The sequence below is a fragment of the Echinops telfairi genome, unplaced genomic scaffold (assembly GCF_000313985.2).
Source record: "Echinops telfairi isolate 266 unplaced genomic scaffold, ASM31398v2 ScPeMD7_655;HRSCAF=1070, whole genome shotgun sequence".
In the NCBI taxonomy this organism is placed as follows: Eukaryota; Metazoa; Chordata; class Mammalia; order Afrosoricida; family Tenrecidae; genus Echinops; species Echinops telfairi.
The window spans coordinates 4,452,900-4,474,476 of NW_022104553.1; the positions used below are offsets into that span (position 1 = coordinate 4,452,900).

A 21,577-nucleotide genomic window follows, 5' to 3' on the forward strand; every position below is an offset into this window, starting at 1 on the left:
GGGAGCTCTCCCCACTTCCCTATTGCGGAGGGGCAAGGAGACCTTAGGGGGAGAAGGCAGGAGGGGGCACAGTTGGGGGGGGGGCAGATTGGATGGTGCGAATCAATGTTTTCTTTAAGAAAAAATTTATAACAATCTATTTGCACCTGGGGGCCAGGGAAGGGCAGGAGATGGGGGTTGGTCTGGTTCCATTAACAAGGGACCTGGGGAAGTTGGGGTACGGGAGGGGCTGAGAGGGCACGAGGTCCTCATGCCCCAGGTCAGTCCAGCCTTCCTTCTCTTCTCTCCCCACAACCAGTTAAAATCCTGTTCAAAAGCTCCCTGCAGGGGTGCAGCTGTTGAGGGAAGGACTGGAGGTGGGGCCAGGGACTCAGTCATCTGCCCAAGGGTGGCTGGCGAGGCCCTCGGGAACAACTGGTGAAGGAGGCTGTGGCATCAGTAGCCTGCTGCTTGGAGCCCAGTCGGGGCTCACCTAAAGCTGCGAGGAGGAGGAGGAGGAGGAGGAGGAGGAGGAGGTGAGCTCAGCCTGGCCAGCAGGGGATCTCAGGTGAGGAGGGATGAGAATAGCATTGAGGGATGGTTGGATGGAGAGTTCGCCCGGGCTGAAGTTGAAGAGCGGGCGTCGTGGGCGGTTGTTGGGGGACATCGCAGTTCATCAAAGAAGCTGTGGGCGCAGGCCTGGAGCCGGGAGAGCCGGGAAGAGGGCGTGTACTCCAGCAGGCTCCAGCAGAGATTTGACCACCTTTGTCCAGGGATGGGCTTTAATATGGGGGAACTTGAACTCTGTGTGGTTGGGGTTCATCTCTCGGATCTGTTCCCGGGTGGGTGTTCCCAGCACCTTGATGATCTCCACCAGCTGGTCCACCCCACTGTCCTCAGGAAAGATGGGTTGGCCCAGAAAGAGCTCGGCCAGCACACAGTCTGCTGACCACACATCAATGGACAAGATGTAATCTGCGGCTCCGAAGATGAGCTCAGGGGGGCGGTAGTAGTGAGAGCAGATGTAAGAGACGTTGGGCTGCCCCCGGACCAGCTGCTTGGCACTGCCAAAGTCGCGGAGCTTGAGGACGGCAGTGTCAGGGTCCACCAGCAGGTTCTGGGGCTTGATGTCGCAGTGACACATCCCCTGAGAGTGGATGTAGGCCAGGCTCTGGAAGAGCTGGCATATATACACCTTGACTTAGGTGACAGGGATGGTCAACTTGGCCTTGGTGAAATGGTGGCCCACCGGGTACACGGTCTCCTGCACATACTCCAGCCCCAGGTGGAGGTAAGCTCGTCTTTCTTCTCTCCACTGCAGTAGAAGAAGCAGCGCATCCTGACGATGGTGCAGTGGTCCAGCTTCCGCATGACCTGCAGCTCCGGGTTCTTGAACCTCTTATCATGGAGCACTTTCCTGATGGCCACCTGGTGCACGACCCCAAAAGAGCCATTGCCAATCACCTTGATGTCTATGGAAGCCACCTCCTGGGAGCGCTCTGGGCCCTGGCCTAGGGTGGCTACACTGTGGACACTTTCCAGCTGTCACTGCCCAGCTTGACTCCAGGTGGCGGGAAAATGGTGCCCCTGCCAGGGTCACCGCTGCCCCCGGAGCTCGAGGTCCCCCTGCCTCACCCATGGCCCCGACCGACGCCTTCCCGTTGCAGGGACCTGAGGCCAAGCTCCCAGGGCCGCACCCTGAAGGCCCACCGCCTTTCGTGGAGTCCAGCAAAGGCCCAGGCCAGGGGGCTCCGGCTGCCGGGCTGTCCCTGCCGCTGCTGCTGCTGCCCCCGCCGCCTCCTCTGGGCTCCCGCCTACAGAGATCTTTTGCAGCAGATTTGGCCAAAGCAATAATCATACGGTTTCCTGTCTGCTGCTTCCATGGATATTGATTGCAGAGTCAAGTAAAACGAAATCCTTGACAAGCTCAGTTTTTCCTCCATGTAGCACGATGCTGCTTATTACTGCAGTGGTGAGGTTGGGGTTTTTGTTGTTGTTGGTTTGTAGTATAAAAGACAAACATCTTTCTAGTATTTTCTACTTTCAGCTAAGGTCAATCTGGATCTATCTGGACTACTCTGGTGGGTTTCTAATAACTTTCCAGTCTTTATATATTAAAGACTTATTCTACATTCGATCTAGTCTGTCCTCTGACACAGAAATCAGATTATGGATTTTCTGTCTTAAAGTCTTTTTTGACTCCTCGTAAATATTTAATACAAAAATTTTATCGCATCATGACAGACTCTTACAAATGATCTGCAACTCTCTTAAGGTCATTCCTGGCTATTTTGTTGCATTATCTTTTATGGTATAGTTAAACGAACGTTTCTTTCTATTTCTAGAATATGCCATATCTTTTCATACTTTCATGCCTTGGAATATAATGTTACCTTTGCCTTCACTCTTCTTCGCCTTATATATTGAGAAATCATTACCTTTCCTTTGAGATTAATGTGGCTGTTTGTTCTAATACTTTTCCTCTTCCTTTATTTGCCTTTACTTCTGTAATTCAGTGTGTGTATAATTTAATGTCGCTCACGTGAATTCAAGTATTTATTTGTTTCTCTAGAGAACCCTGTCTAACACACCGTATGACTTCCCCATCAGGCTGTGAATGTAATGAATGATATTTGTATAACAATATTTTATAAGTATTTCGCCTTATGTTACAAACCATACATACTTGAAATATAATAATGAGAAGGAATTTTAATTTAAAAAATAGAACATAGAGTACTTTAAATAAGTTGGTGATAGACCCTCTACCAAAAAGACACAAAAACATACTAAAATAGATACAGGTAGTAATCCTGGAACTCGGCATCAGAGGAAAGGATGAGGAAGTGGATTAAATACCTCATCTTCTCTCCGCATTGGCACAAACTATGGATCAGGTACTCTGACCCAGGCAACACAAAGGTTGGAAGAAACTCTGTATATAGGACTAGGGTACCACCTCCTCAGACCCAACTCGATGAACTTAGTTGCTGGTAGATGGTGCCAATCAATCCAGGTACTCTGCCCACCCACCCCATCTTCTCTTTGGGGGGTCCTTCACTTTAGTTATTAAATTCATTATTCTTACTGTTGTTTATCCACTTTTCCTTGGTCAATTTTATTTTTCACATTTAAAATTGTTTGCCTGTGCTTGTTTGTTATTTGTTTTATGCCACCTGATTTGTTTTAGCCATGCCAAGTCTCATCTGTACCTTGGGCAGACACACCTATTGAGAGTTCCACTACCCACTCTTGTACCACCCCAAAATTGATAGATATCTAGAGAGACCAGCCCAAATTGCCCTCAACTGTGCTATCATAACAACAAGCAGAGGACTGCACACACACTCATATTCTCTATCACACCCATCAGGAAACAGGTAGTGAGTGTATGCATTTCACTAATGTATTTTGGTGGTACAATGGTTACACATTGGGCTGCCATGTGAATGGCTGGCATTTCGAAATCAATGGCATCTCCTCGGGATAAATACTAGGCTTTCTACTCCTGTAAACAGTTATAAGCTCAGAAACCCACAGGGAGTTGCTCTGTGTTAGCGTTGTCCCTATACAAGTGAGTTTGTTTTTTTTGGGGGGGGCAAGGTTGTTGTTGTTGTTTATTTTTATTATTAATTGGGATTTAACACATATATCATATCATCCCATAGTTCAATCACTTCAAGTAGAATTGTAAAATTGCTACCACCATCAGTTTCCAAACATTCTTTTTCTACATAGACTCCTTGACATGCTCTCCCTTTTAACCCCTCACTCCCACGATTGGACTCCCCACCCCCCAAACCCTTATTCTACTTGCTGTCCCTATAGGTTCATCAATCTTAGGTTTCTTATACTGAAAACTAGAAAAACATATAACACAGCTTCAAGAGGGTCCCCTCCATTGACCTAACACCTCTGAGATAACACTCTAATAAGAACAAACACAAACCGAAAAAAAATACAGATAAAAAAATACATGAAATTTTGGAAACCAGATCTGGTCCAGCTTGCATCATAGCGGGAAATCCACTGGCAGTTTTAACTGTTCAAGTCAGATTTATGCATTTGACATTCAATTCTCATCTCTGCCAAGCACTCTGTGTAGTGACCACGTTCCTCCCATCCCACAATTTTGGATAGGGGGAGTTCTCCGGAAGCTTATTTCCTATGTAGTTCCACAAATGAATCATGGGCTCCCACGGTCATCCACCAGCTTCTACAAATCAGATTCTCACAATTTAGTCTCTGATACTAATCCCTCCTTCGACTGTGATTATATGCTTTCAAATTCTTCAGTGATTGATGATGGTGTGCTTCTTCCATGTAGACTTAGTTGACATCTCACTTAGATGACTGCTTGTTTGGAGACAAGCCTTTAAGACCCAAGATGCTATTTTATCTGATGGCCAGCCACCATCTAAATTCTTCATCACATTTTGCTATAGCACCCGTATCTTCTGTGTTCCCTTTCTGAAGGTGATTATTGAGAAGGGCCATGAAGTAAGAACTAGTTGTTCTTAAGTTGTAGGTAGGATTTAGTGCGAGCCCAAACTCATTTCTAGATCTATGCTTTTTTTCCCCCTTTTAATTTGTTATTACTTCAGAGTTAATACATATGTCATAATATTTCATAGTTCAATCACATCAAGCAGAATTATACAATTACTTCCAAAAATCAGTCTCCAAACATACTTTTCATTCCTGGACTCCTTTATATCATCTCCTTCACACAAACACACACCCATGTAAACTAACCCCTAAATAACTCTTGTTCTATTTGCTCTCCTTATAGATTCATCAATCCTGAGTTTCTTGAACCGAAAACCAGAAAAAAACACAAAACAGTAGCACAATTTCAAGAGGGTGACCCCCACTGGCTTAGCACCTGTCCATCATATTATTGCTGGAATAATATCTATCTTTTTACAGCACACAGGGCATTGAAGTAGCAAGAACTTGTTTTTCCCAAAATCATCAGTACACTCCGCTTGATACAGCTGTCTTCTGCTTCCTCAGACAAAATGTATTTTCCGATTTAAGTCTTCAAGTTACAAGTGTGTCTGAGGTAGAGGTCAGCTCACCCAGTGGAGTTCTCGCATGAGATCTCATGATGCAGCCTCTACAGCACGATGTGGGCCCTGAAGATTCAGGATTCGGTGTCCCAGCATTCCACAGCACCTGGCCTGCGTTCCTTGGATTCCCCCAGATGCCCAAGTTCAATGTTGCCCACACACTGCATGCCACCAAAGACTCTGCCCAACTAGTGACACCCAAGGTATCCTCAGTCACTCTTTCCCCACCTGGAGGTCAGCCCTCCTTCCCCTCCTACCAACAGACATGCACCTATGCTCCCCAGGCATAACCATTCCCTCTCCCCTCTCCTCCAGCTGCCCCTCCCCATCAGTAAACCTCATCCCTCTGACAGGGCCACTTCCCTCTCCGAAGGACTTTAACCCAGATCCGCATGGCAACAAGTCAGCAGAAAGCATCCCACCCCTCCCCCTGCCATTTGATCCCAGCTGACTTGAAGCACCCTCTGACCAAGTGACCTACATGGTACTTACTTCCCTAGACCAGAGAGTGTATGGTTTATTGGCACTGGTCAGGCTCTCTACCAGGGTGTCTGTTTCCCTAAAAGCTTCAGCTTGTGCCCCTTCTGCTGCTTATTCCTGCCACAATGGGTCCATACAGTATTTATCCTGTTTTGCTTGGCTAACTCCACTCAGCAGAATGTCTTCCAGATCCCTCCACAACTTGAGGTATTTCATGGTTTCATGGCTGTTTTTAAGACATGCATAGTATTCCGTTGCGTGTATATACCAGAGCATTTTTATCCATTCTTCTACTGATGGGAATTTGGGCTGTTTCCAGCTTTTTGCTATTTGAACTATGCTACACTGAACCTGGGGGAGCAAATGTCTGTTCATGATCAGTTTCTTATTTCTTTGGGGTATATGCCCGATAATGGTATGGCTGGATCAAAAGGTATTTCAATTACCATTTGTTTTAGGTATCTCCACATCGCCTTCCAGATTGGCTGTACAGATTTTCAAGTCCACCAGCCATGGATAAGAGTTCCAATCTCACCACAGCTTCTCCAGCATTTGTTTTTCTCTGTGTTTATTAATTGGGCTACAGTTATAGGAGTTAGGTAATATCTCATGGTTGTTTTGATTTGCATTTCCTGGATGGCTAGTCACTGGGAGCATTTCCTCATGTGTTTCCATAAAATTCTGGCCAGTAGAATTCAACAATGTATCAAAAAACTAATACCTCATGACCAAACAGGATTCAGACCAGGAATGCAGAGATGGTTGAACATAGGAAAAACAATTAACATAATCCACCATATTAACAAGAAAAATAATTATCACCATATGATCAAATCAACTGATATAAAAATAGCATTTGGTAACATCCAAAATCCATTCCTAACGAAAGCTCTCCATCAACACAATAAAGGTCATATATGAAAAACCAATAGCCAATATCACATTCAATGGAGGAAAGCTAAAAAACATTTCCACCGAATAAGGAAACCCAAGTGCCATTCATGTGTCATCCACTGTGAATTGTCTGTTCAGGTCCTTTTCCCGCCTTCTCTGAGGGCCATTAGATTTTTATTCTTGTTGTAAGCTTGTAAATTATTGTTGATTTTAGTAATTAATCTTTTGTCTTTTATGTTACTAAATATCTTTTCCAAGTCTGTGGGCTCTTCTTTTGCTCTTTTTATGAAGTACACAAGTGTTTTATTTTTTAATAGGTCCCACTCATCTATTTTATCTTCCATGGAGTGTTTCCTTCGTTATTTCTGATAGTTCATGTAGTCCCAGCACTAGGGCTCCTATCTCTGTCTCAAGCTTCTCATTGATAATCCTGATAGCTTTGGGCTTTACATTTAGGTCTTTGACCCACCTTGAGTTTGTTTTTGTGCATGGAGTGAGATATGGGTCTTGTTTCATTCTTCTGCAGGTGGATATCCAATTTTTCCAACACCATTTATTGAAGAGGGCATCTGATTCCCATTTAATGTTTTTTTGAGCCTTTGTCAGAAATCGGTTGTCTGAATGCAGATGTTTTTATTTCTGGATTTTTTTGTCCTGATCATTGGTCCATGTATCTATCATTCACTTCTTCTTTACCCATTTGTATCCCATTGATTTCTTGCCATTGTGTGATGGTACAGACTAGGACTTCCAACAAAATGTTGAATAAGATTGGGATAAGGGACATCCTTGTTGGGAAATGTCCACAGGCTATCTAGCTAGTGGTGGGGAAAGCCTCAGAGAAACCTGAATATGCCAGTTTCCTTTTCCTGTGGTGGGGAAAGAAGACCGGTGTTTTCTTTCTCAAAAGAAAAGAGACACAAATCTAACTCTTGGAGCCTGCTATGCCAGTATTTGAGCTAAGTCTCTGTCTCATTAGGGTTGGATCTCTCCCTAGATGGCTGGGGTTATATATCTGGAGGGCTTAGCCATGCCCTTGTTACTAGGGAAGTGAACGGGCTTCAGTAAGGGATTATACTAATGGGAATTCCATCATCCAAGACCTCCAGAAGTCCACACTGGAATTCTCTAAATGACCTTGAGGGGCAGATTGTCCTGGGCCATTTCCCCACAATTGCAAGTCATCAAACAGGGGAAGGTGTCGAAGGGGAAGAGGGTGGCAGTCACTGCACCAATAACAAGAGAGGCAAGGCACAGATAACATGTACGGGTGCCACAAAAAGGTAACTTGCACTGGTGCTCCAAAGAGGGTACCTGTGTGGTGAGAACAACTAAGCCCTCCATGGGAGGGACTGAAAAAAGACCCCTGGGGTGCTGCTTGACCCAGCCTCTGAGCTGAATCTCCCAAATTGGCCCCCTCACTTACAGATCCAGTGGTCACACAATGAGAACCCCAGGTGGGTGACTCTACATGGGAGCCACGTCCCAGTTTGTTTGTTTGTTTGTTTTTAATATTCATTAATTAAATACAAATACAACGACATCACAATGTCTCAGAAACAGAAGACAACTTCACTTCACACAAGTAAACATGACACAGTAGCTGAAATGAATTACCATTACACAAAGTCAGAATACCTACATCAGGAATAAAAGCCATTAGAATGATGTGATAAAGAATTCAAAAGATTGCTATTCAGACTCTACCAATTGAAAAATTGATAAAACTGCAAATATAATAAAATAAAACACAGAAAAAACTTTAGAAGAACTCAAGAGAACACCACAAGAACAAACTATCAAAATAAATGAAAGATTAGAAATCATATAAAAACAGAAAATATAAATGCTGAAGATAAACAATCAGATTTTAGAAATAGATAATGCATAGAAAAGGCAAAAGAGTAAATTTGAATAAATGAAAAGATGAATTATTGAGCTTTAAGACAAATTTCTCAATATTAATCTGCTAGAGGAACAATTAAAATACAAATCCAAAGAAAGCCTAAGAGTAACTTAATATAATGTCAAGAGGAATTACTTATGGGTGATTGAAAGTCCAGAAGAAGAACACCACAAAGCACAGAGAAATTTTCTTAAAGTCTTGTTGTACAAAATCTTCCCTAACATCACAGAAGACAAGAACATACACATTTAAGAAGCTAAGCAAACAAAAAAGAAAATCACCATGGCACATCATTCGATTTAAAGATTTTAAAACAGATTTATTGGCACATAATCCACATATTACACAATTCAATAGTTCAATCATATAAAGAAGAGTTGTACAACCACACCACAATCAATTTTAGAACATTGTCTTCTTTCTTGTACTCACTGTTATTAGCTCCCTATCTTCCCCAACCTCCCACACCACACCTCCAAGAAGCCATTAATCCAGTTCCTGTCTCTATAGATTTACCTATTATGGCTTTCATACACAGAAAAACATATAAAGGAAAGCACCAAAAATAACTAACAACAATAAAAAAATAAAGCAGAGCAAAACATTAATAAAAGGAAAGCAGAAAAAATTTAAATAGAACAATTTTTATATGGGTCAAAAGAAAGATAAAATGATCAGGTGGTAAATTTTAAACTAACTGCATCCACTTTCCAATTCACTCTCCAAGACAGCAAAGCTATTCACATCCCTGATCTATGGATGGAGGGGATTCACTAGAGACATAATCCACATGATTTCCCTTCACTTTTTTAAAAATTGAAACAACTTTTAAATGCATCAAAAGGGAGATCAAATGATAAGATATTATATTTTAATCTAACTATCTGCATCTGAATCAATGAATGGGCAAACTACTGAGCTTGAAGACAAGTCTCATGATATCAATCTGATACAGGAATGAATCTTCTTTGCTCTTCTTTATTCAATGCACATGAGGCAATTGAAAATACCATATCTTGGAACAGGTACACCTAATTCTCAAAGTAATAACCTTGCTTGTCAACACTTTAAAGTGGTGTTGTGTCAAAGATTTACCAGATAAAATGTGTCAGTTCATCTCTTGATTGTGGATCCAAGCAATAAAAAATCCTTGATAACTTCATGCTTTTCTCCGGTTATCATGATGTTACCTATTGATTCAGTTGTGAGAATTTTTATTTCTTTACAGTAAGTTGTAATCCACGTTATAGGCTGCAATCCTCAAATCCTTCTCACTTTCAGTAAGCAAGGTTGTGTCATCTACATATTTTAGGCTTTAAAAACAGTTTTTTGAACACATTATTGAGGGCTCTTACAGCTCGTGTAACAATCCATACATCAATTGTAGCAAGCATCTTAGGTTGTTATCAGACTTCTGCACTCCTGATGCTGCATTCTCCTTCATACAATCCAGCTTCCCTGATGATTTGCTCAGCATTCAGCTTGAATAAGTATAGGGAGAGGATCCAACCCTGACATACTCTGTTCCTGATTTTAAACCATGTGGTTATTCCCTTGGTCTGGGGGTACAACTGACTCTTGACCCATGTACAAGTCCCACATTAGCACAATTAAGTGTTTGGTAATTTCCAATCTTCTAAGGCTATCGATAGTTTGTTATAATCCATGCAAAAATGTTTAACAATAAAACTTAAGAACATCTTTTTGTTATTCTCTGATTTCTACCAAGATCCATCTGATGTCAGCAATGATATTTTTCTTTCCATGTCCACTTCTGAATCTGGTCTTAATTTCTGGCGGCTTCTCGCTCATGTACTGCTGCAACCATTGTTAGAGGATCTTCAGAAGCAATTGATAATTTTATGCATTCTGTTAGGTTACCTTTCTTTGGAAGGGGTACAAATATGATCTCCTCCAATTGATTGGCTGAGTAGCTGTCTTCCAAATTTTGTAGCATAGTTAAGTGAGTGCTTTCGGTGCTTCATCAATGTGTTGGAATAAAACAGTTGGTATTAGCTCAATTCCTGGAAACTTATTTTTGTCTAATGCAGCAGTTCTCAACCTGTGGGTTGTGGCCCCTTTGGAGGTCAAACGACCCTTTCACCGGGGTCTCCTAAGACCATCGGAAAACACAATTCTGATGGTCTTAGGAACTGAGACAATGTTCCTCTATCTCAACCTTTGCACTGACATTGGCTTTTTACACATAGTGTCGCAAAATATAGCAATGTAGTTTGCTGTTTACCCATGCCACACCATGCTTCAAGACAAAATTTCATTTATTTGTAATCAGAAATAAATATTTTGTAATATGTAATTACAAATTGTTTTGTGATTAGTCACTGTGCTTTAATTATGTTCAATTTATAACAATGAAAATACACCCTGCACATCAGATATTTACATTACAATTCACAACAGTAGCAAATTACAGTTATGAAGTAGCAATGAAATAATTTTATGGTTGGGCGTCACTACAACATGAGGAATTGTATTAAAGGGTCACAGCATGAGAAAGGTTGAGAACCACTGGTCCAATGCTTTCAATGTATCTTGGATTTCTTACCTCAGTATCGATCGTCCTTGATCATATGCTATTTCATGGAATCATTGCCTGTTGATTAGTTCTTTTTGGTACAGTGAGTCTATGTATTCCTTCTTCCTTGATTTAAGTAGTATCTACTGTTTTGCCTGTCCAGTTTTTAAGATGCACGGATATACAGACATTCACAGGCAAGAATGCTAACTGGTTGTAATGTCAGTGAAAAATTCTCAGGATAGTTGTTTAGCAGAACATGTTACAAAATTTCACAACTGCTAATTAATGCCCAAAGGGGCATATCACTCTGCTATAAACTTCAACCCAAAGGCATTCAGCTCACACTCTGTGGGGCAGCAAACCCAGCTCCCTGAGTTAAGCACCCAGAGACACCTCACTCTAGCAAGCCTCGGCAAAAGGCACTGGACTTCCGTAGATCAGCAAGCCCAAATTCCTCACTCAAGTGTCCAGGGGCACCCCACCCCACTGGCCAGTCTCCTGCACGAAAGCACTCACCTTAACTTGCTCTGTGCGTGGGGTTGTCCATCACTCTGTTCCATGCTGTTTCTGGTTCTGTTCTTTGATGGTATAGCTGTCATCTAGATCCAGAAGGTTCACTGCACAGGAAACTTGGGTCCAGAAGATGTGCTCCACTTCGGACTCTTGCTGATAATGAGATCTCTCCTCCTACTTCCCAGAGGGCTCATTTTATATGGGTCAGGATGGAACCCTAAGGATCCTATCCACAATTACTCACAGGTGAATCCTGTCAGTATCTTCTGCCACCTTCTTACCAGACCCATGCAGGGAAAGGTCGTTTGGTAGGAGTTGGAGACCTTGGCTGGAAAAGCCACATTAAATAATTCACTGCCCTGCATCTTCCATCTTCTTTTGATGCTTCCTGAATTGTTCAATATTTTGCCTATAAAATCTTGCAAAATTGCAACATCAGGCTTGAATTCGTTCTTCAATTCTTTCAGCTCAAGGTATGCTGTGCATTTTCTTCCATTTGGTTTTCTAACCCTGTATTTTCTTTATAACACTTTACTTTGTCTTCCTGAGTTGCCCTTTGAAATTTTCTATTCAACTCTTTGACTTAAATGATTTCTTCCATTTGTCCTACCTACTCCAGGACTAAGAACAATTTTGAGATCCACTTTCATCTTTTCTTTCTTTCTAAAAATAGTTTTATCGACATATACTTCACAGACCATACAATTCAATAGTTTGAATATATTAAATAGAGCCATGCAACCATCACCACAATTTTAGAACATTTTCTTCATTGTTGTACTCATTAATATTAGCTTCCCATACCCCCCACTCCACTTCCCCTAAGAAACGATTCATTTAATTGGTATCTTGGATTTCATAAAATGAAAATCACACAAACCCCCTTCCCCTTCCCCGCTCCCCCTGGCCCTGCAATAGCAATAACAAAATAAAACACAGAAAAATCTCAACCCAAAGGAAAGCATAAAATCACAAAAAACTAGAACAAAATGTAAATGGATCAAAAGAGAAGGCAAATAATAAGATGTTAACTTTTAACTTAGCTATGTCTGCATCATTCACTGACTGGTCCACTGTCTGAGGGAAAGGCCATTCGCATCTCTGGTCAATGAATGATCTGAGGGAAATCACTGGAGGCTTACTCTGCATGAGGAGTCTGAAAATGGCTTTGGGGCTTCCACAGTCATGCATAGCCTTCTGCAAACTGGATGCTCAAAAATTAAACTCTAATACAATTCCCTTCTAATCTTGGATTTTATGATTTAGAATTCTTGGATCACACAGGCTGGTGTGTTTCTTCAGTGTGGACCTATCTAAAACAACTGGGGATGAAAATACCATACTATCCAGCAATATCTCTGCTGAGTATATACCCCAACGAAGTAAGAAACATAACACAAATTGATGCATGTACCCCAGTGTTTATGTCAGCACCGTTCAAAATAACAAGAAACTGGAAACAGCCCAAACCTCATAGTAAAAGAATGGATAAAGAAACCTTGGCATAAACAGCCAGTGGAGTACTATGCATCACTGAAACAATGATGAAGCCACAAACAACTTCATGGCATGGATGGACCTGGAGAACATTATGCTGAGTGAAGTTAGTCGGTCACAAAAAGACAAATATTGTACAAGACCACTGATATAAGTATAAACACCAAAACAAAGACAGATAGTAGCTCTCAATTCATGCAATTATTTAATTCAGCTTCCCAGGCAATGTTAGGTGGTGGTATGACTGTCCTAATGATTGTAGCCACTCCTTTTCTTCATTGCTGCCACCCTAGTGCAAGTCTTGGACTAGCGTATGAGCTTCCTGCCTGGTATCTTTCTACTGTTCCAAGACACTCTCCTGTACTCTGCTGCACAAGACCTCTTTAAAGTATTGAAAAACAATGATGTTATTTTGAGGACTAACGTGATTGACCCAAGCCATGTGATTTTCAATGGCCTCATGTGTGTGTGAAAGTTGAAGATTGAATAAGGAAGACTGAAAAACAATCGATGTATCTGAAGTGTGGTGCAGGCAAAGAATATTGAGAGTCCGTGGCCTGTTAAAAGGACAAACAAATCTGTCTTGGAAGAAGAACCACCATTATGCTCCTTAGAAACAAGAATGGCCAGACTTCGTTTCATGAACTTTGAACATGTTGTCCGGAGAGACCAGTCCTGGAGAAGGACATCATACTTGGAAAGCTGAGGGACAGTGAAAAAAGATGGAGGCCCTCATGAGGTGAATGGACACAGTGACTACCAGAATAGGCTAACGTTTAAGAACAATTGTGAGGATGGCGCAGGATCAGACAGTGTTTCCCCTTCTGTTGTGCATAAGGTCATTATGGGTCTGAATCAACTCAATGGTACCTAATAGCAGTCACTTCGCACATCATAGTTTCACGTCTCTTTAAAAATCACAACGCTAAAAAAAATCACAGGGATAAGATTCACTTACTTTGGACATCATTAGGAGGGACAATCACTGGGGAAGAAAATCATACTTAGTAAAGTAGAGGATTGTTAGTTTAAAAAGTGGGAGACCCTTAATGAGATGGATAGATACAGTGGTGTAACAAAGGGCCCAAACAAACAACAATCATGACGATCCAGGACCATTAGTGCTTCAGTCTGTTTCTCATTGGTTGCTATGAGCCAGGGTTAACTCCAAGACACCCATCAACAACAAGTTAACCACCTAAACTCCACAGTGGCTTTCTATTACACTTACATACAGTCTGGATCCCCTTGCCTTGTCCGCTAAGAGCATAGAGGCATCTCAAACTACTCTTCTCTAGCCTCATTCTTCTCCTGCCACACTTTCTGATCTTTGAACCTATTGAGCTTCTTAATGCTACAGGTTTTCTTTTCTTGCTGTTTCCTCTGCTCTTTCCCCAATTCTTCAGTCAGTTCCTTCTCTTTGCTCAGGTCTAAAGTTCTCAGATAAGACATCCCTGACTAGACTCTCTAAACAGACACCCTACCCACCGTCTAAGATAAGCTCTAAAGGATTCTCCACCTGGTATTTCTTTCATAGTGCTTTATCTTTGTGTGGAATTTTCATGTTATTTATCTGGTTTCTTCTTCATTGTCTCTCTACTCCCTGGAATGCTTATCACAGTATCATCCTCCTCCTCCTCCTCTTACTACTACTCAAGATTTTGATCAATGCATGCATTCTCGTTTGTGCAATACTTTTATAAGAAAAAGTAGGCAGAAGTCTAGTATGATGAAATGACAGTATATGTCACACTCAGTGATCAAGGCATGTCACAGCATTATTTGGCATTTCAAAATTTAGAATCAGAATTTCTAAAGAACTGTCATTGTATTTTGAGGAAAAGACAGTAAGTAAGGCAGATCAAATACAAAGTTAGGACATAATTTTAAATGCATCTATTGCAAAGTATGATTATCCATGTACATAGAAGAACACTTTCTGGGACATTTTAGACCCTTGATAAATATTTGTTGAGAATAGGAACAAATAGATGAATGATTGAACTGAAAGTCTCCAAATGTTTAGACCAAAGATATAAAACTGCTTAAATTTTAACCAATGGGGATCTATTTGTTACAAAATAAGAGTTCTCTTGAGGTTGGAATAAAGTTTACTTGAGACTGTCCCACAGTAAAGAGAGCTAGCTTGGTCACCTTAACAATAGAAGCAAAGGAATAATCCCTTCCTACATCTCCCTGGGTGTTTGGACAGGTTCTTGTTCTTATTATTGGCTCAGTGAAAAGTGAGAACCTTACTTGCTACCTTACTACCTCATTGTTGTTGATATGTGTCATTTGTTTGGTTCTGATAAATAGTGATGCTACAACAGAAAGAAACCTTGCCAGGTCCTGTGCCTCCCTTCACAACCTTGCTTTATTTGAGCCCACTAGAAGAGCCAAACAAATCAGAACAACAAATAAGTATTAGTCTCAAGCTTTCAAATACGTGATACGTGATTATCCCACGATAATAATTTTGCATTAGCTTGATGTTTCTTGACTCTTGTGCAATACTTGGTCAATACTTTGGTCTTATTAAATTCACCACAATCACACACAGACAAACCCATTGTGATGTAGTAGATTATGACTCATATTGACCCCATATAGGGTCTCTGAGGCTTTAAATCTTTATGGGAGAAAATAGTCTCATCCTTTTTATTCTTATTAGATGGTAGAAGCTAAGTTATTAACCAAAAAGAGTAGGATTTTCTATTAATGTGACTTATACTAATATTACCTGTTTTTTAATAGCCAATCTGAGGAAAATCAAGGTCAATTGACTAGACTTTGTGTTTTTAAGAAATGCTAAACCAAAATTTTAAGGAAACACACACATCTGTATTTAATGGATTAGGACAAACTAAAACACCGAAATATAACAAGATAAACTACTATATTTAAAAGGCTGGTCATGAATAAAATACCACTCATAGTAATATTTCCAAATAGTATCTTACCAATCCACCACCAATGACAGCTATCTTCTTCCTTTGAATGCCAGATGAATCCATAACTGCTCCAGTGTTTTTCATAAATGTTGCTGCTTCTGCCTCTAGGAAACTGTTTCTCCAACTGACTGATTCCTGTCAGTCTTTATACTACCCAGAACTGCTTGCACTTGGGAGCAGCAGAGGCAATGTTTGGTTAAGGTTAATCTCTCTTGAATTTAGAGAATAGTGTTTAACCCCTTAGTAGTCTGCAGTAGAATCAACACAGCTTAAGAAAAAGGGTAGTTTCTTGCAATAAGCAAAACATTGTTAAAGTCAGCTAAGCAAAGTGTGAGACAGTAAAAGTTCAAAAGGCAGCTTTATGACTTTCTTTCCCTGCCGACACAGCACATATTCTTTCTGTTTCATTTTCACTCAAGAATAACCATAAATGAAACTCCCCTGGTGTGAAGTCACAAGTACTTTGTGGAACACCTACTCCACACATATGGGCTATTATTTTATTGACATTTAAGGTTTAGGATGACTCTGAAAATAACTCTCAGGCAGTGCCTATGTGGGGCCACCCCATGGCAGGAGTGCCTTCCAAGGGCTGCTAGGTGAGAACCAGAGGCCCCAACGGCAACCCAGCCACAAGAGAGATGCCACTCCAGTATCTTGGTCGGGTCAGGAAGGTGTGGGTGGTCAGGGAGAGCCCAGGAGAGGGCCTGAAGGTGCCAGTGCTGGACAGATGGGGGTGGGGGGGATGGGTACTGCACAGGTTAGCAGGGCACCCACCCAGGGCAAGCAACCAGTTTTGTAGGTTCCCTGATGGTGGGGAAGACTTGGTTGGGAAGAGGAACCCCCAGTCAAGAGACACACTAGACATAGCCAACAGGCAGTGAGCGATTGCGAGGGGGTGGTACCTGTGCTGAAGTTCTGGCATGGCTCCAACTCTCGTAAAGGAGGATCTTACGTAATGACCTGGCCTTTGGAACTTAACTCTTTCAACAAATGAGAAGCAAGTATACTTGATTCTTTGGTTAGAATTTATACTGTTGTGGGAATAAAAAGAATCTTAGCAGTAGCCAAACTGTGATCAAGTATGGCTATACTAAGCTAAGTTAGATGTATGTGTTCCTTGAAGATGTGTGGGCAACAGTGCTTTTAATAGGTTTAGCTGGTTTTAACGGAACTGCTTGGAACAGTGATTCTCAGATTTTATGAACTAGTGGAGGAGTGAAAATTGCAAAACAAACTTTAAAGATTGACTTAGAGTTATTAACATTCAATTTTACTGAAAGTTCTTCTAGGTTTTCAAACTTTTGGAGTACAATTTTCATAATATGAGGGGTACCTAAAAAACAGAATTTTTTTTCAAAGCTATGTATGTAATTTTTTTTTTTTTACTAAACAACGTTATAACTTCCAAAGCACTCACCATTACACTTAATACAATTGTCAAATCTGCGATTCCATTCTTGGAAACATTTTTCAAACTCACCTGTTTGAATGGCTGACAACACCTCCCTCTCTTTTTTTCTTCACTTCTTCTACATCATCAAATTGCTGTTCTCTCATGTCCCTCTTCATTTGCAGAAACAAAAAGAAGTAATAAGGAGAGAGGTCAGGTGAGTAAGGTGTGTAGGGCAAGAGAGGCATGCTGTTTGGGGCCAGAAAATGGCACACTGTGATGGCTGAATGAGCAGGTGCATTGTTGTGGTGGGAAAACTAGTCACCCATCTGCCACAAATCAGGCCTTTTGGGGGGCACACTGTTATGCAGTCTTTTCAGAAACTAAGTAGAAAGCGTGACTAATAGTATGCCCTGGTGGAACACACTCAAAATGCACTACGAGTCAACATTTTTATCCCTTGGGAAGTTGATGGATGTCCAGAACGAAGCTTGTCATCAATTGACATTTCACCTTTTTTGAAAGGAGAAAACCACTCATACACTTGAGTTTTTCCCATAACGCTGTCTTTGTAAACTGTGTTCAACATCACAACAGTTTCTGCGGCATTTTTCTTGAGCAGGAAACAAAATTCCACAGCTGCATGCTGTCCTCTTAAATCAGCCATCACAAAAAAACGAGGTTCGAGCGACACTGATTTTATTAAAATATCCACTGTGACAAGAGATAACCTTCCCAGGTGATGCCACTGGTTGCACTAACTCAAAGTGAGTTGTTCGATGCTAACCTTGCTGGGAAGAATGCATAATATGAAAGTTCAGCTCCACCCAGCACAATTCCATTGTTTTTTTTTCCCTTCAGGTACCTCCTTGTACTTTGCAATTGCTTTTTAAAATCTAATTTGGTTCTATTGTAATATCATCCATTTCATTTGCTTTTTGTCATTCTTTACCTTTCTTAGGTTGGCCAGTAGTTTATCAATTTTGTTAACCTTTATGAAGAACCAACTTTGTTTTAAATTGATTTTCTTATCGTTTTAAAACTTTTCTGATTCATTTATTTTTGCCATAATCTTTATTAAATAAAGATAAACATAGACTAAGAATCAAAGGATGAAAAACAGATATCACGTTAACAGCAGTGTAAAGAAAGCTGGAGTAGCAACATTAACCTCAGGCAAAAATAGACATCAAAGTTAATGACATATCAAGAGACAAATAAGGTTACTATATAATTATGAAAGCTTTAATTGAACAAGAGGCTATGACCATAATTACTATATATGCACCAAATGAAGGACCATTGAAATGCATCAATCAAATTCTTATAGAAATGAAGAAACAAGTAAATCATAATACAATAATACTAGGAGACATCAATGCATCACTTCCAACTAAAGAAAAAATCACCTGGAAAGAAAATCAGCAAAGATTCTGAAAAATTAAATAACACCGTCAACTTGATTGCATAAACATATATAGCACACTTCTCCCAACAAACACTCACTTTCTGCTCTACTGCTCACCTATTCCAGAATAGATTATAATTTAGGTCATAAAGTAATCATCAGTAAATTTGAAAACATTGATATAATGCAATCCATTTTTCAGATCACAATGCTGTGAATTTAGAAATCAACTACAGATCAACTGAAAGATCAACTCCAAACCCAAGAAAAGTCCAATCAGCTCCAAACACAGAAGGTTTGCAACCAAACAGCATATGGTATTGGGTCACTTGTATATGTGTATACGTATGTGTGTTTGTATTCATATGCATATGCACTGGGAATTCTGGTATAGAAAATGTTATGTCCTTAAAACATGAATTAATATGTCCCTGATATCCTTTGGGTGTATTTAGTTCAATTTAAGCTCAGCTACGAGTTATTTGATGGAGTTAAGACCTCAGAGGCATGGTTGAATCACATCCTCCAAATTAAAAAATACCAAATGTATGACACCACATTTGTGTGAGAGCATAGAGTTATTAGGCACTAATCCATTAAGATGTCTTATTTAAGAGAGAAGAGCATGTGATTTTCGGTGAGATGGTCCTGAATTTTTAATCAAATGTCTAGGAGAGTTTCAGTATAGAAAACCCCACATGTCATGGGCCTGGGGAGAGATGAGGGGTACAACTCCAGTAGGTTGCTGGTTTCTTGAAGTTTGGTGATGAATGAAAGATAACGGTGGTGATATGCTTGTTTACAAGGACTGAGTCAGACATGTGCTATGTCCAGTTAAACAGGTAATGTCTATGTAATAGGAGTTTATTTGGTTAGGATATGCGAGGGTTGGGATCATTAAATAAGTATTTCATGTAGGGTTGAATGTAAAATATTAAGATTTACTAGCTTATATGTATGGTGAAGATAATTGAATGTGGAATAAATATAATGTTATATGTAAGATTATACATATATGTATATATAGGAGAGCACAATATGCACAAAATACATAGTGAAGCAAATATTGTATTCAGGGAATAGTTTAATAAGAATATCAGCTTTGGGTGTTGACAAGGGGAAAGATTGCTCCTTTCCTGCATAGGGTATCTATAGGAGAGGTTTATTCTGTCTATTGTTTACAAGACCATAATAATGCTTATACTACAAAGGCTCTTCATTTTAATACGTTGTTTTCAAAAATGCTAATGGTTGATATGAAGATGAGGATAATGGGAAAATAGAAAATTGAAACTAGTTGACTGATGACGATGAAGGGGGTGCTCTACAGATTTAACTCCAATCTATGTTAGGGTTAAGTAAAGCTGTTACTAGTATTCAAAATAATATTTGGATTAATGGGTGGAATATTAAGATTCATTGTTGTGATCTATGGAGAAGCAGGGAGATAGCTACAATGAGGATTGAGCATGAGAGCTAACACACCTCCACATTTGTTAGGAATAGATTATAAAAGGGCTTCTGTGAATAGAAAGTACCATTCAGGTTTACGTGGGGTAGTTTATTAAGTGGGTGGGGGTGGGGGGACATGTGAAGATGTAGTTGTCTGGGTCACCTAATATATCGGGGGCAAAAAGAACTAGTGTTAATAGGAAAGAAATTAGTATTAAAAACTCCTGGGAGATCTTGGATAGTATAGTAAGGGTGAAATGGGAATTCATCAGAGTCTGAGATTAATTTTGATGCATTCTTAGAGACTGTTTCATGGAGAAAAAGAAGGTGGACAATTGTCAGAACTGCAATAATAGATGGGACAATGAAACAGAGGGAGAAAAAGTGAGTGAGAGTAACTTTATCTACTAAAATCCACCTCAAATTAATTCTATTAAGTCTGTTTTAATGTACAGGATGAGTGAGAGAAGATTTGTGATTAGCATAGCACCTCAGAAGGGTATTTGTCCTCATGGGAGTATATATCCTATAAAAGCTGTTGCTATGACTGCAACTAGAAGTGCAATTCCAATGTTTCATGTGTCTAAGTTAGGTAAGAAACGTAATAAGTTCCTTGTCTGACATGAATGGAAAGGCAGAGGAGAGCTCTTTCTCTGGTTCTAGTCTCCATGGAAGAGATGTGAGCTCTTGAATGCTTTGTCTGATATTTCTTTAATTTACCCTTCAGTTATACAACTGCCCTTTAAGACCCACTCAGTTGTGGAGCCTAGTCCCCCACAGTCTCGGAAACTCACAGAGGCAGGTCTACCCTGTCCTACAGGGTCTCTATGAGTTGGCAGTGAGTGAAGGAGTTCACATTGAGCTGCTCCATGGAAGAAAGATGAGGCTGTCAGTTTCCATAAAGATTTAAAATCTCAGAAACTCAAAGGGAGCGGTTCTACTCTGTCCTACAGAGGCATTGTGAATTGGAATTGACTCAAGGGAAGTGATTTTGGGTTCATTTTTTGGGTTGTTGGTGTTGTTAAGGCTTAAAGTAGAGCCAATCCAAGGCAGAAGGGAGAATGGCACTACCACCGAGAAGAAGAAATAGGTATAGAACGTGCCTTATGGATGCAGAGTCCCGATGCCAAGAACCTCCTAGACCCAGGAGACCGAATGAGAGCTGTAACAGGGGAGACAGGTCCAGACAACAGTGTACAAATATTACTATTTGTGACAGCAGCACAGGACTGCAGGAAGCAGAAGACTGGTGCAAGATGGATGGTACTGGGGTGGGGGGAATTCTTGCCAACCCACGGAGCTAAAGTAACACTTCTTGAGAATGCCTCCCTCGAAGCAGGACCCAGCAGCAGAGCCTGAAAAGAAGCTGTCCTAATTAAAAACCGTACCTTGAGTTGGTCCAGTTACTTCCGACATGTGTGCTCCTGATCCGAAGCTGTACCTTATCACTTCCCTAAATAAACCTACCTGTGGTTAAATATATATATTTTATA

The 21,577-nt window shown here is 40.6% G+C and overlaps 1 protein-coding gene across 1 annotated transcript in view; it reads right to left on the minus strand.

Moving 5' to 3' along the window:
• The window catches only part of KMO (kynurenine 3-monooxygenase), a 76,638-nt gene extending 60,670 nt beyond the window's left edge, over window positions 1–15,968 (minus strand). Inside the window, exon 1 of the mRNA XM_004711764.2 lies at window positions 15,841–15,968. Coding sequence (XP_004711821.1) covers window positions 15,841–15,915 — 75 coding nt within the window. The 5' untranslated portion in view covers window positions 15,916–15,968. The remainder of the gene's footprint in view (window positions 1–15,840) is intronic.
• Window positions 15,969–21,577: the final 5,609 nt, after the last annotated feature.